At 37.7% G+C, this 18,551-nt stretch overlaps 1 protein-coding gene across 11 annotated transcripts in view; it reads left to right on the forward strand.

Annotated features, from left to right (window-relative positions):
- The window catches only part of APIP (APAF1 interacting protein), a 39,988-nt gene extending 23,188 nt beyond the window's left edge, over positions 1-16,800 (forward strand). For 2 of the 11 annotated variants that reach the window (XM_005578208.4, XM_005578209.4), the window contains 5 exons: positions 9,244-9,292; positions 10,659-10,776; positions 11,101-11,236; positions 15,666-15,833; positions 16,352-16,800. In XM_005578208.4, coding sequence (XP_005578265.1) covers positions 9,244-9,292; positions 10,659-10,776; positions 11,101-11,236; positions 15,666-15,833; positions 16,352-16,451 — 571 coding nt within the window. In that variant the 3' untranslated portion in view covers positions 16,452-16,800. The remainder of the gene's footprint in view (positions 1-9,243; positions 9,293-10,658; positions 10,777-11,100; positions 11,237-15,665; positions 15,834-16,351) is intronic. The other 9 variants (XM_005578210.4, XM_074013966.1, XR_012423337.1 and 6 more) reach the window with 6 other exon arrangements.
- The last annotated feature ends 1,751 nt before the right edge of the window (positions 16,801-18,551 follow it).

Below are 18,551 nucleotides of genomic sequence, written 5' to 3' on the forward strand. Positions count from 1 at the left end.
ATGCAGGACTCAAGATGAAATTTTTCTTATCAAAAAGACATAAAGAACTATGTTCTTTCTAGTAGAATTTTACTAATCCACGCACTACCATTGTATGTGGCCACCATAAACCACTCATTGGCACATCTTTTAAAATTAAATGGTGTTTATAGCACTATAATCAGCTTATAGGAAATTTTCATCATATATGTGAAATGCTTTATCCTTAGTTCTTAATGGGTATGGAGATCATGGATGGAAAGAGCCACAGTCATGTGGCACTGTATTTGGAATCTTATTAAATTTGTGCTTTACGTAGTAAAATGAATATTTTGTAGTAAAATGTTGGTTTTTTCCCCTAATATTTAAATGACTTAAGTCACTAGCATTATCAGCAATACTATTCTCATGTTGTTAGTGAAAGTTTGGCTCTTTGATGCTTAGGGCAAATAAATTTGGAATAAAGTGCAAACCCAATAAATTATGATTCCACAATAATATAGACAATAAAATCGGGAACATAAAATGATTTACTGATTCCAAGGTTTGACTCGGCCATTCCAGCTTATGCCACAAGTGTGTGGTACCAAAAATTAAGTCACAAGAAGGAAATAAAGGACCGAAAAAATAATAGTAATCAAGGCAATTCCAGGATACTCAATAGCCACTGGGTTTAGGTTAGATCCCTATCATTCAAATTTGTAATTTCCTATTTTCACAGAGTAATATTGACAGGTGTCGGAGAGACTGATCCTGTTGCATGTGATTAGGACTACAATTAATAAAGTCATATTGTAGACAAAATAATTGAAGCACTATAAGATTTAAATTATTTTTTAAATGACCAGAAAGCAAATAAAAATAGAAGCAACTGAACAAAGATGTATTTTGACCTCTTGGGGGTTGGCCCTTGCTTACCACAGTGAAAATGCAGGAGTACAGAGAAGTATATTCCAAAATTTAGTAACTTGAAATTCAAAATGCTTTCTGTGTGTGGCTTAAAGCACCAAGTAGATATTTCACTTTAGTATATGGCGTGTTTCTATTCTAAAAAACACTGTCATTTTTATATTTTTATCCAGATATCTCATTCTTTGTAGATGTAAATATATTTTTCTAAAACATATTTGGCTAATGTTTTAATTACCCTAAGTTCATCAAAGTCTAAATTAATTTCAGTTTTACAAAGACATTTACAGGACTCAGCATACCAAGTCACTGAATAAACAGAATACCCTACTTTATAGAATAGTTTTACTTACCAGCAGACCGTTTTGTACTTTATTTGAGTCTATTCCCAGGACTGCATAAATTTCTACCCACATAAGAAGACCCACAAGTCCACTTATCTATACAGGTGAGTGGACCACGTACCATACATGAGTCTAGAGCTTCTTCCATGTTACACAAGGACACCAGATTTAGATCACTGGTATTCACAAAGAGCCCTTGTTAATAGTATGATCCCAACCCATTCTCACTGGTTCCAGAGGAATATCCCTTTATGTTATCCTTATGTCGCAGAACTCGGAAACAATAACCACTTCATGAAAGCGAATGCTTGCATGCAGCTTACAGTGCATTGGATTTCCACTCACATTATCAGACATTTGTTTTCTAGACTTCATCAGTAGAACCTTAAAGAAACTTCTGTTTCACCCTACATTTTTATTGATTCCAAGCCTACAGGTTTATTAGTAACCTGAACTTCAGCAGCTTGATATATAGGCCATTATCCTCATTTGCACTATGAAATGTTTGATATGTGTTCAATGTCCCTATGTCTGTGCCTTACTGGCAGAAACTAGAGCATGCAGGTACTGGCATTTTCTTGGTTTACATATATATGGGCAGCTCATTAATACTCTCTGGTGGCAACTGAAACTGGTAATTTATCAAAGATATCCAACGAAAAGGGAAAAAATCTGATACGTGAGCCAAGGGACGTTTGTTTAGTTGTTGTTGAGGGTGGAAAGACTTTAGACAAGATTTGAAATTAATTTCCAGGAGGGGGCGGAGCAAGATGGCCAAATAGGAACAGCTCCAGTCTCCAACTCCCAGCGCGAGCCACACAGAAGACAGGTGATTTCTGCATTTTCAACTGAAGTACTGGGTTTATCTCACTAGGGAGTGCCTGACAATCAGTGCTAGTCAGCTGCTGCAGCCCGACCAGCGAGAGCTGAAGCAGGGCGAGCTGAAGCAGGGTGAGGCATTGCCTCACCTGGGAAGTGCAAGGGGGAAGGGAATCCCTTTTCCTAGCCAGGGGAATTGAGACACACAACACCTGGAAAATCGGGTAACTCCCACCCCAATACTGCGCTCTACCAAGGATCTTAGCAAACGGGCACACCAGGAGACTATATCCCACACCTGGCCGGGAGGGTCCCACACCCACGGAGCCTCCCTCATTGCTAGCACAGCAGTCTGCGATCTCCCGGCAAGGCAGCAGCGAGGCTGGGGGAGGGGCGCCCGCCATTGCTGAGGCTTAAGTAGATAAAGCGGCTGGGAAGCTCAAACTGGGTGGAGCTCACAGCAGCTCAAGGAGCCCTGCCTGTCTTTGTAGACTCCACCTCTGGGGACAGGGCACAGCTAAACAACAACAACAACAAAAAGCAGCTGAAACCTCTGCAGACTCAAACGACTCTGTCTGACAGCTTTGAAGTGAGCAGTGGATCTCCCAACACAGAGGCTGAGATCTGAGAACGGACAGACTACCTGCTCAAGTGGGTCCCTGACCCCTGAGTAGCCTAACTGGGAGACATCCCCCACTAGGGGCAGACCGACACCCCACACCTCACACGGTGGAGTACACCCCTGAGAGGAAGCTTCCATAGCAAGAATCAGACAGGTACACATGCTGTTCAGCAATATTCTATCTTCTGCAGCCTCTGCTGCTGATACCCAGGCAAACAGGGTCTGGAGTGGACCTCAAGCAATCTCCAACAGACCTACAGCTGAGGGTCCTGACTGTTAGAAGGAAAACTAACAGGAAGGACACCCACACCAAAACCCCATCAGTACGTCACCATCATCAAAGACCAGAGGCAGATAAAACCACAAAAATGGGGAAAAAGCAGGGCAGAAAAGCTGGAAATTCAAAAAATAAGAGTTCATCGCCCCCTGCAAAGGAACGCAGCTCATCACCAGTAACGGATAAAAGCTGGACGGAGAATGACTTTGAAGAGATGAGAGAAGGCGGCTCCAGTCCATCAAACTTCTCAGAGCTAAAGGAGGAATTACGTACCCAGCGCAAAGAAACTAAAAATCTTGAAAAAAAAGTGGAAGAATTGATAGCTAGAATAATTAATGCAGAGAAGGCCATAAACGAATGGACAGAGATGAAAACCATGACACGAGAAATACGTGACAAATGCACAAGCTTCAGTAACTGACTCGATCAACTGGAAGAAAGAGTATCAGCGATTGAGGATCAAATGAATGAAATGAAGCGAGAAGAGAAACCTAAAGAAAAAAGAAGAAAAAGAAATGAACAAAGCCTGCAAGAAGCATGGGATTATGTAAAAAGACCAAATCTACATCTGATTGGGGTGCCTGAAAGTGAGGGGGAAAATGGAACCAAGTTGGAAAACACTCTTCAGGATATCATCCAGGAGAACTTCCCCAACCTAGTAGGGCAGGCCAACATTCAAATTCAGGAAATACAGAGAACGCCACAAAGATACTCCTCGAGAAGAGCAACTCCAAGACACATAATTGTCAGATTCACCAAAGTTGAAATCAAGGAAAAATCTTAAGGGCAGCCATAGAGAAAGGTCGGGTTACCCACAAACGGAAGCCCATCAGACTAACAGCAGATCTCTCAGCAGAAACTCTACAAGCCAGAAGAGAGTGGGGGCCAATATTCAACATTCTTAAAGAAAAGAATTTTAAACCCAGAATTTCATATCCAGCCAAACTAAGTTTCATAAGTGAAGGAGAAATAAAATCCTTTACAGATAAGCAAATGCTTAGAGATTTTGTCACCACCAGGCCTGCCTTACAAGAGACCCTGAAGGAAGCACTAAACATGGAAAGGAACAACCGGTACCAGCCATTGCAAAAACATGCCAAAATGTAAAGACCATCGAGGCTAGGAAGAAACTGCATCAACTAACGAGCAAAATAACCAGTTAATGTCATAATGGCAGGATCAAGTTCACACATAACAATCTTAACCTTAAATGTAAATGGACTAAATGCTCCAATTAAAAGACACAGACTGGGCCGGGCGCGGTGGCTCAAGCCTGTAATCCCAGCACTTTGGGAGGCCGAGACGGGTGGATCACGAGGTCAGGAGATCGAGACCATCCTGGCTAACACGGTGAAACCCCATCTCTACTAAAAAATACAAAAAACTAGCCGGGCGAGGTGGCGGGCGCCTGTAGTCCCAGCTACTCAGGAGGCTGAGGCAGGAGAGTGGCGTAAACCCGGGAGGCGGAGCTTGCAGTGAGCTGAGATCCGGCCACTGCACCCCAGCCTGGGCGACAGAGCAAGACTCCGTCTCAAAAAAAAAAAAAAGACACAGACTGGCAAACTGGATAAAGAGTCAAGACCCATCAGTTTGCTGTATTCAGGAGACCCATCTCACATGCAGAGACATACACAGACTCAAAATAAAGGGATGGAGGAAGGTCTACCAAGCAAATGGAGAACAAAAAATAGCAGGGGTTGCAATACTAGCCTCTGATAAAACAAACTTTAAACCATCAAAGATCAAAAGAGACAAAGAAGGCCATTACATAATGGTAAAGGGATCAATTCAACAGGAAGAGCTAACTATCCTAAATATATATGCACCCAATACAGGAGCACCCAGATTCATAAAGCAAGTCCTTAAAGACTTACAAAGAGACTTAGACTCCCATACAATAATAATGGGAGACTTCAACACCCCACTGTCAACATTAGACAGATCAACGAGACAGAAAGTTAACAAGGATATCCAGGAATTGAACTCATCTCTGCAGCAAGCAGACCTAATAGACATCTACAGAACTCTCCACCCCAAATCAACAGAATATACATTCTACTCAGCACCACATCACACTTATTCCAAAATTGACCACATAATTGGAAGTAAAGCACTCCTCAGCAGATGTACAAGAACAGAAATTATAACAAACTGTCTCTCAGACCACAGTGCAATCAAACTAGAACTCAGGACTAAGAAACTCAATCAAAACCACTCAACTACATGGAAACTGAATAACCTGCTCCTGAATGACTACTGGGTACATAACAAAATGAAGGAAGAAATAAAGATGTTCTTTGAAACCAATGAGAACAAAGATACAACATACCAGAATCTCTGGGACACATTTAAAGCAGTGTGTAGAGGGAAATTTATAGCACTAAATGCACACAAGAGAAAGCTGGAAAGATCTAAAATTGACACTCTAACATCACAATTAAAAGAACTAGAGAAGCAAGAGCAAACACATTCGAAAGCTAGCAGAAGGCAAGAAATAACTAAGATCAGAGCAGAACTGAAGGAGATAGAGACACAAAAAACCGTCCAAAAAATCAATGAATCCAGGAGTTGGTTTTTTGAAAAGATCAACAAAATTGATAGACCGCTAGCAAGACTAATAAAGAAAAAAAGAGAGACGAATCAAATAGACGCAATAAAAAATGATAAAGGGGTTATCACCACCGACCCCACAGAAATACAAACTACCATCAGAGAATACTATAAACACCTCTACACAAATAAACTAGAAAATCTAGAAGAAATGGATAATTTCCTGGACACTTACACTCTCCCAAGACTAAACCAGGAAGAAGCTGAATTCCTGAATAGACCAATAGCAGGCTCTGAAATTGAGGCAATAATTAATAGCCTACCAATGAAAAAAAGTCCAGGACCAGATGGATTCACAGCTGAATTCTACCAGAGGTACAAGGAGGAGCTGGTACCATTCCTTCTGAAACTATTCCAATCAATAGAAAAAGAGGGAATCCTCCCTAATCATTTTATGAGGCCAACATCATCCTGATACCAAAGCCTGGCAGAGACACAACAAAAAAAGAGAATTTTAGACCAATATCCCTGATGAACATCGATGCAAAAATCCTCAATAAAATACTGGCAAACCGCATCCAGCAGCACATCAAAAAGCTTATCCACCATGATCAAGTGGGCTTCATACCTGGGATGCAAGGCTGGTTCAACATACGCAAGTCAATAAACGTAATCCAGCATATAAACAGAACCAAAGACAAAAACCACATGATTATCTCAATAGATGCAGAAAAGGCCTTTGACAAAATTCAGCAGCCCTTCATGCTAAAAACGCCCAATAAATTCGGTATTGATGGAACGTATCTCAAAATAATAAGAGCTATTTATGACAAACCCACAGCCAATATCATACTGAATGGGCAAAAACTGGAAAAATTCCCTTTGAAAACTGGCACAAGACAGGGATGCCCTCTCTCACCACTCCTATTCAACATAGTGTTGGAAGTTCTGGCTAGGGCAATCAGGCAAGAGAAAGAAATAAAGGGTATTCAGTTAGGAAAAGAAGAAGTCAAATTGTCCCTGTTTGCAGATGACATGATTGTATATTTAGAAAACCCCATTGTCTCAGCCCAAAATCTCCTTAAGCTGATAAGAAACTTCAGCAAAGTCTCAGAATACAAAATTAATGTGCAAAAATCACAAGCATTCTTATACACCAGTAACAGATAAACAGAGAGCCAAATCATGAATGAACTTCCATTCACAATTGCTTCAAAGAGAATGAAATACCTAGGAATCCAACTTACAAGGGATGTAAAGGACCTCTTCAAGGAGAACTACAAGCCACTGCTCAGTGAAATAAAAGAGGACACAAACAAATGGAAGAACATACCATGCTCATGGATAGGAAGAATCAATATCGTGAAAATGGCCATACTGCCCAAGGTAATTTATAGATTCAATACCATCCCCATCAAGTTACCAATGAGTTTCTTCACAGAATTGGAAAAAACTGCTTTAAAGTTCATATGGAACCAAAAAAGAGCCCGCATTGCCAAGACAATCCTAAATCAAAAGAACAAAGCTGGAGGCATCATGCTACCTGACTTCAAACTATACTACAAGGCTACAGTAACCAAAACAACATGGTACTGGTACCAAAACAGAGATATAGACCAATGGAACAGAACAGAGTCCTCAGAAATAATACCACACATCTACAGCCATCTAATCTTTGACAAACCTCAGAAAAATAAGAAATGGGGAAAGAATTCCCTATTTAATAAATGGTGCTGGGAAAATTGGCTAGCCATAAGTAGAAAGCTGAAACTGGATCCTTTCCTTACTCCTTATACAAAAATTAATTCAAGATGGATTAGAGACTTAAATCTTAGACCTAATACCATAAAAACCCTAGAAGAAAACCTAGGGAATACCATTCAGGACATAGGCATGGGCAAGGACTTCATGTCTAAAACACCAAAAGCAACGGCAACAAAAGCCAAAATTGACAAATGGGATCTCATTAAACTAAAGAGCTTCTGCACAGCAAAAGAAACTACCATCAGAGTGAACAGGCAACCTACAGAATGGGAGAAAATTTTTGCAATCTACTCATCTGGCAAAGGGCTAATATCCAGAACCTACAAAGAACTCAAACAAATTTACAAGAAAAAAACAACCCCATCGAAAAGTGGGCAAAGGATATGAACAGACAGTTCTCAAAAGAAGACATTCATACAGCCAACAGACACATGAAAAAATGTTCATCATCACTGGCCATCAGAGAAATGCAAATCAAAACCACAATGAGATACCATCTCACACCAGTTAGAATGGCAATCATTAAAAAGTCAGGAAACAACAGGTGCTGGAGAGGATGTGGAGAAGTAGGAACACTTTTACACTGTTGGTGGGATTGTAAACTAGTTCAACCATTATGGAAAACAGTATGGCGATTCCTCAAGGATCTAGAACTAGAAGTATCATATGACCCAGCCATCCCATTACTGGGTATATACCCAAAGGATTCTAAATCATGCTGCTATAAAGACACATGCACACGTATGTTTATTGCGGCACTATTCACAATAGCAAAGACTTGGAATCAACCCAAATGTCCATCAGTGACAGACTGGATTAAGAAAATGTGGCACATATACACCATGGAATACTATGCAGCCATAAAAAAGGATGAGTTTGTGTCCTTTGTAGGGACATGGATGCAGCTGGAAACCATCATTCTCAGCAAACTATCGCAAGAACAGAAAACCAAACACCGCATGTTCTCACTCATAGGTGGGAACTGAACAATGAGATCACTTGGACTCAGGAAGGGGAACATCACACACCGGGGCCTATCATGGGGTGGGGAGGAGGGGGGAGGGATTGCATTGGGAGTTATACCTGATGTAAATGACGAGTTGATGGGTGCTGACGAGTTGATGGGTGCAGCACGCCAACATGGCACAAGTATACATATGTAACAAACCTGCACGTTATCCACATGTACCCTAGAACTTAAAGTATAATAAAAAATAAAAATAAAAATAAAAAAAAGAAATTAATTTCCAAATCAAATTTGAGAGCACCTTGTGGTAAATGGTAGGCTATAGCATCTCCCTTAGTCCAACATCTTGTAACAAAGAGATCTTCACATGTAGCCATTCTTATATTTTGAACTCTTTTTAGTTGTTTTAGCTTTTTACTAAATTTTTTCCAAGATATATGTGCTTTTCAAATGGGAAGCATGTGATTCTATCCAAAAAGTAGCCCAGTGTTAATACAGTAATTTAAGGAACCGTCCAGCAGAGGTCTCTGAACTTCATGGTTTAATAAGAGCATTTCGAACAATAAATCAAACCTGATTCTTTGCATGACAGAAATATACTTCTATTGAGCATATTTTCCAGATTGGATTTTAGAATAACTGTATTTCACATAGGTTAAACTCTGCTTATTCATGTTTAAAGACACCGAAGACTTATGTTTTCAGATTTTTATTCCCCTAACTGGACAAAAACCTGGTTACCACCAACTTTGCACTATAAAAAGAATAAATATATATGAAAACGTGGAAGACAAAAGCAACAACTAATAATTCTACTATGCCACCAGCACTACAAAGGCATTGATGTAGTTTGACTTACTTTCTATGCAGCCAAAATCCATAATTAAATCAAGCAACTGGCTGTATTGCTTGATTTATAAAGAACATGCATAATTGGACTGTGAAGATATACTTTTCTTTGTGCAAAAGCAGGAAATAAATAAATACCAATTTGTATGTTTTGTGTTGCCAGCGATGAAATCTACATTGCTCCTTCAGGAGTGCAAAAGGAACGAATTCAGGTATGGTAAAGGGATTCTTTAACCTCAGTGTCTCTTCTTCTTAATTACTGTTTTATGAAATGGAATTAATTTTAAAAGAAAACGTTCATTTTATCACAACAATTTGAATAACTAATCAACAAACATTTATTGAGTAATTATTAAATGTTTTTTAAGGTGGTAGATATCCTCCATACAACCAGTGTATGTTTTGAAATCTTATTCAGCCTATAGGGGGCAAAAGTGAATAGTGCAGTCTTAAATCACAGTAAAGAACAAGTATGACTTTGCAGCTTTATAACACTACGATCTTTATCAGGCTGGTGGAATAATCAGATTGATGGTCTCAGATGAAACAAATTAATTCATATTTCATAATAGCAAAGTTATTCTAATTTCGAGATTTCAAGTTATGAAACTTTGTTTCAGATTTTGAGAAGTCTCATTCTGTGTTAATGCTGGAGTAATACCCCAAATCTAGTTAAAGCAAACACATAATTATTTAACTTCTAATACAAGAAAAAAGAAAAGCTGCTTTGTTAATAAAACATTTATATTGTAGTTTTTTGATAAACCTTGGCAGATAAAAGCTACAAATCAGAAATACTTGAGGGTGAAGGGTGGGAGGAGATGAGGATGGAAAAACTGCTGTCAGTTACTATGCTTATTACGTGGGTGACAAAATAATCTGTACACCAGACTCTTGTAACATGCAATTTACCTATGTAACAAACCTCCACATGTACCCCTGGACCTAAAATAAAAGTTGAAAAAAAAAGAAAAACCTGTAGATCTACATAATTTCTTAAGCTTTAAGAAGAATATACCTTATTGAGATTAACCTTTCTGAGTACCAGCTAAATTTCTCAAGGGTTAGAAAATTTTACTCAAAATTTTGGTTTTATTTTACAAAATGTGGAGAAAAAATTTTAACACCCGTCTTTGGAATGTCGATTTCTTTATATAGGCTCTCTGAAATATAGTTGTGAAATTATAGGGCAAAGTTGAGAAGCTAAATTGATGAAATGACAGCAGTAAAATCATTACATAAATAGTAATTTTCCTTATCATTTTTTGTCTTCAAATTTTTTTTAATTTTTGAGATTTATATTAAACTTTTGAGAATATTTTTACCAGTAGAAATCATTTTTTTATTTCTCAAAATTGTTAAATTATTTTGAGAAACTATAATTATATATTTAAAATGTAAATTAAATATATACATATATTAGCACTCTTTGTATATGTATACTAAATATATACACAAGTATGTATACTATAGATAAACACTTTCTTGTATTCTTGTGTATATGTACACAAGAAAAGAAACATTTCTAGTTGGTATTTTATAAGCCCTCTTTTTTTCTTTTTTTCCCTCTATAAATAGCCTGAAGACATGTTCGTTTGTGATATAAATGAAAAGGACATAAGTGGACCTTTGCCATCTAAGCAGCTAAAAAAAAGCCAGTGTACTCCTCTTTTCATGAATGCTTACACAATGAGAGGTATGCAGAAAATGTATTCAACATAAAGAATATTTGCAGAGTAGGCTCCTCTAAATAATGGTAATTATTATTTCAGTTAACATTTCTTGGATACCCACCATATGCAAGAACTTTAAGTGCATGAACTTACTCAGTTTTCACATCAACCTATGAGGAAGGTCCATTATTCCACTTACCCTGGTGCCCACCACCAACTTATTCCATGCCAGGAAAAATAAGCCCATAACCATATGTATATATATGTATAACTATATGGCCTTTTTTTTCTTTAAAAGCTGTAATTCGGCCTTCACTGAGCATGCAGCTTTCTTCTTCCTCCTCCAGGAGCAGGTGCAGTGATTCATACCCACTCTAAAGCTGCTGTGATGGCCACCCTTCTCTTTCCAGGACGGGAGTTTAAAATTACACATCAAGAGATGATAAAAGGAATAAAGAAATGTACTTCCGGAGGATATTATAGGTATTTTTTTTCCTTTTCTTAAATAATTTGAAAAGAATTCTTCCTTCTGTTTGATAAATAGAATACTGATCATTTTATGCGTATAATGAGATGTCATGGGATCTGTATTAAATAATACTCCATTTAATATTACACTTCCAGACCTATTCTCATGACACAAATGGGATGTCTTCCCTCCTCTCCCGCCCCTATACCAGCCATGGTAAATTAGCAATATGAATAATGAAATATTTGTTTAAGTAAACTGAAAAAAATCTTGACTGAGAGCTCTACCATTATGGAAAGACTATGGTCCTATATTGAGGCACTCAAAGATCTCTTCACCTTCACTTTGGTCTTCAGAAATTTGAGCAGTGACTACAGTTTATACTTCATGATGATTTAATTTAGTGTTTCTGGAATATTTTCATATTTATGTAAGTTTTCTTAATAAAGTAGATCTCTGTATTTTTAGAATTTTTCAGTGTGGAAGGTGATATGGATAGTAAGTATAGATTACCATTCTAGATCAGTTTAAATAAATTCACCAGTCCACAAAAGTGTAGTAATTCTTCATAATTCTAGAATATAGTGGCATGAAGAAACATGTTCTCAGTGTTCAGGGGCAAGCTAAGCATTTCATTTGAGTTTATTAGCATTCTCATTCCTGAACCTTCACTCTTAATTTCCTAAAGGGCTTGATCCTACCTTGCCTTGTTTAGAGGAAAACGGTGCCCGTTTTACTAAAGTGTTATTACTACAATATCATACTCTTACTGCACATAATGGAATGTACATGTTTAAACTAGTGCACTGAGATACTGATTTGATTTCAGTTAATATTTATTGTGTGCTTAAAGCATTCCTCAGGACTGTGAAACACCAGTTTACAAAAGTTAAATATTTAAATTAAGAGAAGTGTACATACTGAGGAAAGTAGAGTCCCAGATTGCCTCTTCCATATCTGGGGCTGAAGGAGAGGCCTTATGGGTGCTATCAGTTTCATATGAATTTTATTGTTTTGATGAAGAAATAAAAATAGATCAGAAGAATCAGTTTTTCTGAAAAGAGGGAAAAGGTAAGGTAGAGGAACAGGGCATAAGAGAGTCTTTGCAATTTTGTAGAGAGGCCAAACATGGTGGCCCTTGCAATTTTGTTGGAGCCTAGCTGGGAAATGAGTAATAGAGTCATTATCACAGCTCAGGAGGCAGTGTTATTGTGTCTGAATTTGAAGAGAATCCTGAGTCTAATCAAAAGAAGGGCAGTGACAGCTGGATGAGGTAAGAAAGGATGGAGTTTAAAATTATCCACTGTATTTTTTTTTTAAGTTTATCTTTTATATAGAGAACATCTTTAAAATACAGTCACATGTCACTGTGGATGGGGATATGTTCTGCGAAATGTGTCACTAGGTGATTTCATCATTGCTTGTGTATGCAGAGTGTACATACACAAACCTAGACAGTATAGCCTACTGCACACCCAGGGCATGTGGTATAGCCTAATGCTCCTAGGCTACAAGCCTGCATAGCAGGTTAGTACAAAGTACTGTAGGCAATTGCAACACAATGGTAGGTATTTGTGTATCTAAACATAGAAAAAGTTCGGTAAAAAAATACGATGTAAAAGAGAAAAAGTGTTACACCTGTGTAAGGCCCTGACCATGAACGGAGCTTGCAGGACTGGAAGTTGTTCTGGGTGAATCAGTGAGTGAGTGGTGAGTAAATGTGAAGGCCCAAGACGTTACACTGCTATAGACTTTATAAACATTGTACGTTTAGGCTACACGAAATTTATTGAAAACATTTCTTAATAACCTCAGCTTACTGTAACTTTTTTAGTTTATCAAGCTTTTACTTTTTTTTTTTTTTTTTTTACTTTTGGACTCTTGTAATAGTACCTTAAAACACACATTGTACAGCTATACAAAAATATTTTCTTTATATCCTTATTCTATAAGTTTTTCTATTTTAATTTTTTTTTAACTTTTTAAATTTTTTTTTTTTTAAATCTGAGACAGAAACACATATATTAGCCTTAGTGTACACAGGGTCGGGGTCATCAATATCACTGCCTTCCACCTCCACACCTTGTCTCACTGGAAGGTCTTCAGGGGCAAGTAACATGCATGGAGCTCACATTTCCTGTGATAACAGGGCCGTCTTCTGGAATACCTCCTGAAGGACCTGCCTGAGGCTGCTTTACAGTTAACTTTTTAAAAACTATATAAGTAGAAAGAGTACACCCTAAAATAGTGTTTTAAAATTATAGTGTAATAAATACATAAACTACTAACAGTCATTTATTATTATTATCAAGTATTAAATACTGTACATAACTGTATATGCTGTACTTTCATAGAGCTAGCAGCACAGTAGGTTTCTTTACACCAGCATCACCACAGATATTTGCATAATATGTGGTGCTGTAACCTTATGACAGCTAAGCGGTCATTAGGCGATAGGAGTTGTTGGGAGCCGAAAATGCCAAAGGGATCGTGACCAACTCAGCATTCCACTGGAGGCTGTATGATCAAACAGCTAACTGTTTATCATGAATGCAGGATGTGAGCAAACTCACCCTGCGCCTGCCACCAAAAGGTTTGCTGAGGGACATCACTCCCTGGCACAGGGCTCCTTGAAGTTATCTGTTGAGAACTCTAGCACCTATTGTTTGAAGGATGCAGTCTCACAAGCCTGCTGTGAACCAAATGGCTGACTGACAGCTGCCTGACAATCACCCCCCCACGATCACCCCCCATTTCTCGTTGTCTCTTTTACCAATAAATATGGAGGGCTATGTAAAGCTCAGGGCCCTTGTCCACTAGAGGCAAGGTGCCCCCAACCCCTTCTTCCAAACGTACTCTCTTGTCTTTATCTTTTATTCCCATGTTCACCCCCTTTGTTCAGTCCACCAGGTCCATGCAGGTTAGGAGTTTTTCAGCTCTGTTATAATCTTATAGGACCACTATCATATCTGTGGTCTGACATTGACAGAAACATGGTTTCTGTCATGACTGTACTAGTTCTTACCAGGGAAGGTTAACATATGTATCTGTATAATGTATACGTATATACATGTGTATATAATATATATGTATACATATATTATAGTTGTATAATGGTATACGTATACATAACATTTATATTATAATTGTACTCCCTTTCAGAAGCAGCGTTTCTATGGTACAGTGAAAACAATACTCTTTGAGGGTCAAAGGGCTATCCTGGCTCTCTTTCTCATTTAACTTGTCTGGATCAGTGTCATGTTTGTAAAGTGGGAGGATTGGCTTGAATTTGCTTTCAGGTCTTATTTTGCTGTGAAATTATTTTGCTCCTGAAAATATATCTGACTATTGAGTGCATGCTAGAGAAAAATATAAGTTTGTGGTTCTCTTGGCCAATATTAGGAAAGATTTGAGACTAGCAATGCATTCCTTCAATATTAAGGATAGTGGGATTTGTTTTTTGTTTTTTGTTTTGTTTTGTTTTTTTTGAGACTAAGTCTGGCTCTGTTGCCCAGGCTAGAGTGTAGTGGCTCGATCTTGACTCATGCAACCTCCGCCTCCCGGGCTCAAGCCATTCTCTCACCTCAGTCTTCCGAGTACCTGGGACTACAGGCATGCACCACCATACCTGGCTGATTTTTGTATTTTTTGTAGAGACAGGGTTTCACCACGTTGGCCAGGCTGGTTTTGAATTCATGAGCTCAAGCAGTCCACCTGCCTTGGCTTCCCAAAGTGCTGGGATTATAGCCATGAGCCACCGCACTCAGCCATAGTTAAGGATATTCTATAATTACGTCTGTTTTACTTAAGTGAAGTAATGGGCAGCTCTATACTCTTAATGATAATGGTTGGCCAAGTTATCAGTCACATGATGACTACTTAGTCTATGCTTGCCCTACAGTAGCAATTTCTGAATACTTTAGCTAGAAATTTTTTTTTTTTCTTAAGTTTTAGCACTACAAAGTATCTGAGATACTAGTGCCACAAACCACGCTTGTGTTGATTTGCCTATCTCAGATACTTTGGGGTTCTGCAGAAATGAAATACAGTGATTTTGTATTATTGGGAAATTCTTAATATATAATTCAATTTTTAATCTTTTCTATGCTTCTGATTCTGCAATATATCATTTGCCATCTCCTTGTGTAAATATTATGATTGTCCCTGCTTCAAGGAAACATTTGCATGATCTTGATGATTTCTTTGTTAGGTTTTGCTGTATTTTACAAATTTCCACCACTTAGGATTAGGATTAGACCAAGCCTGCCACATTACCAAGGTACCTTTTGGTAGAGATGGTTATACAAGATACATAGAATAACACGCAATATCCTGTTCATAAAAAGAGCGTGTCTAACTGGTTACTTGAAAAAATTACATATTGTATACATAGCAATGCTTGATTTTTTTTAATGGAAAAAAATAGCTTGTTTTGTCTTACAGATATGATGATATGTTAGTGGTACCCATTATTGAGAATACACCTGAGGAGAAAGACCTCAAAGATCGAATGGCTCATGCAATGAATGAATACCCAGACTCCTGTGCAGTACTGGTCAGACGTCATGGAGTATATGTGTGGGGGGAAACATGGGAGAAAGCCAAAACCATGTGAGTGTAAATCAACATGGGAAATAAGTTACCACCCGCTAAATGTGAAAGAAAATAAATTATGTCAGTTGGTTTAAATTTAAATTGTTTATCATTATTTCTAGATACTTTATTTTTATTATATATTCATTCATGAAGAAGTATTGATTGGATGAGCTATTGTTTGGCAAGGCTCTAGGAATGTTAATAGAGGAAGAAGACACAGATCCCAAGTTACGAAAGTTCTATTTCAGAAAGTGACATCTAGTTTTTAAAAAGTGTAAGTTTATGTAGGCAGTATATTTTAAACTCTCTTTCATTTCCTGAGAGGTATGTAATATGGTTGCATGACTTAATATGATTCCTTTCTGTGTTTTAAAAATGTTGAGGGCAAAATAAAGTTTTGGCCTAGAATTGAGAGAAAATATGTACTAGGAACAAAGCAGAGTTAACTGTAAGAGAGGAGAAATGTGATTCTTTAGGATTGGAGAACTCTGTTGTTCAATAAACACTGGTTCTTTTTGCTTTTTGTTTTACAGGTGTGAGTGTTATGACTATTTATTTGATATTGCCATATCAATGAAGAAAGTAGGACTTGATCCTTCACAGCTCCCAGTTGGAGAAAATGGAATTGTCTAAGCCGAAAGGAAGTCTAATTATATACAGAGATAAAGCTCAACATAATTATTATTTAAATAAAAGCTATTTTTTTTAATGAATTGAAATTTTTCATGATGCTACTAATTTGCCACTAACTACTGCAAATGGTCACCCTGAATCTCTTCTGACATTGGATGTTATTTGCTTATATTCTTATAATTTTAAATGAGGGGACAGTGAAATGACAATTTTATACTCTATGTTTTTGTTTATTTTTAAATCCTTAGCAGCAAAATATTTGCCTTTAATTTCTTTTTTATATATACTCTCAGAAAATTCCTCTTAATTTTTAAAGATGCTGGTGATAATAAAATTCATTGGAAAATTTCCTCATTGTGAAATGAGCATTTTCTTGTTTTAATGTTGGTGTCAGAAAATATATGTGAAACATTAAGTCCAAATTTATCCCTCAATGTTAATGTTAATAGATTTCCCCTATTAACTTTAGTGTTTCCCTGTAGTCTACAATAGGGCACTCATTTTATTTTGGGATCAGTTGTGAAATTCAGATCAGGTGGTATTAACTCAAAATTCCCTTAACCAAACAGATCTTGATCAAACCAGTGATGTAATCAGAAAGTACTTTCTTTAAAATTGTTTTAAATTTTAGGTTTGGGGGTACACACATGAAGGTTTGTTACATAGACAAACATGTCAAGGGGTTTGTTGTACATATTATTATGTCACCCAGGTATTTAGTTCAGTCAATACCCAACAGTTATCTTTTATGTTCTTCGTCCTCCCACCCTCCCCCATCAAGTAGACCCCAGTGTCTGTTGTTTCCTTCTTCATAGTCTTAAGTTATTACCATGTAGCTTCCACTTATAAGTGAGAACATGCAGTATTTGGTTTTCTGTTACTGTGTTAGTTTGCTAAGAATAATAGCCTCCAGCTCCATCCATGTTCCCGCAAAAGACATGATCTTGTTCTTTTCTATGGCTGCATAATATTCCATGGTGTATATGTACCGTATTTTCTTTATCCATTCTGTTACTGATGGGCATTTAGATTGATTCCATGTCTTTGCTCTTGTGAAGAGTGCTGCAGTGAACGTTTGTGTGCTTGTGTCTTTACGGTAGAATGCTTTATATTCCTTTAGGTATATACCCAGTAATAGGATTGCTGGGTCAAATGATTGTTCTGCTTTTAGCTCTTTGAGGAATTGCCATACTGCTTTCCACAATGTTTGCACTAATTTATACTCCTACCATCACTGTGTAAGGGTTCCCTTTTCCTTACAACCTTTCCTGTATCTGGGTTTTTTCGTTTGTTTGTTTTTTCTTTTTTTTCTTTTTTGTGACAGAGTCTTGCTGTGTCACCCAGGCTGGAGTGCAGTAGCTCACTGCACTTGGCTCACTGCAACCTCCGCCTCCTGGGTTCAAGTGATTCTCCTGCCTAAGCCTTCCAAGTAGCTGGGATCACAGGCGTGCTACCAGGCCTGGCTAATTTTTGTATTTTAGTAGAGATAGGATTTTGCCACGTTGGCCAGACTGGTCTCAAACTCCTAGCCTCATGTGACCCGCCCACCTCAGCCTCCCAAAGTGCTGTGATTATAGGCATGAGCCACTGCCCTCAGCCTGTTTTCTGGATTCTTGGCAGAGGTTCTTCCACTGGGGAAAAATAGTTTTAGCCACCTCTGGTTAACTTCATTTTCCTTGTTTTAAAATGCAGCTAATGAATAAGATAAAGTATGTGGGGGAACAAACCACAATGCTTAATCCAGTGTAGATGTTCAATAAATATTAGTGTTTTTTAAAATCCCTTTTAATCCTCATAATAGTCTTTTGAGATAGATATTATACCTATTTTCTTAGATGAGAAAATTCAGGCTCAGATAGGAATAATAAATATGTAGAATTTAAATAAGAGAAAAGAGGTAAACTTAACACAGTACCTGTCATATACTATGTATGCACTCAAAATATAAACTTCCTTTCCTAAAAACCCGTCACCTAGCTATCTTCAAAGTAATTGTCATGCAACTAAACCATTTAAAGTATGCAGCAGCAGCAGCACATCTCCAATTGTATATTTATTTCCTGGGAGTGCAGAAAAGATTGCAAAACCTGCTTTAGAAGT

The sequence above is a fragment of the Macaca fascicularis genome, chromosome 14 (assembly GCF_037993035.2).
Source record: "Macaca fascicularis isolate 582-1 chromosome 14, T2T-MFA8v1.1".
In the NCBI taxonomy this organism is placed as follows: domain Eukaryota; kingdom Metazoa; phylum Chordata; class Mammalia; order Primates; family Cercopithecidae; genus Macaca; species Macaca fascicularis.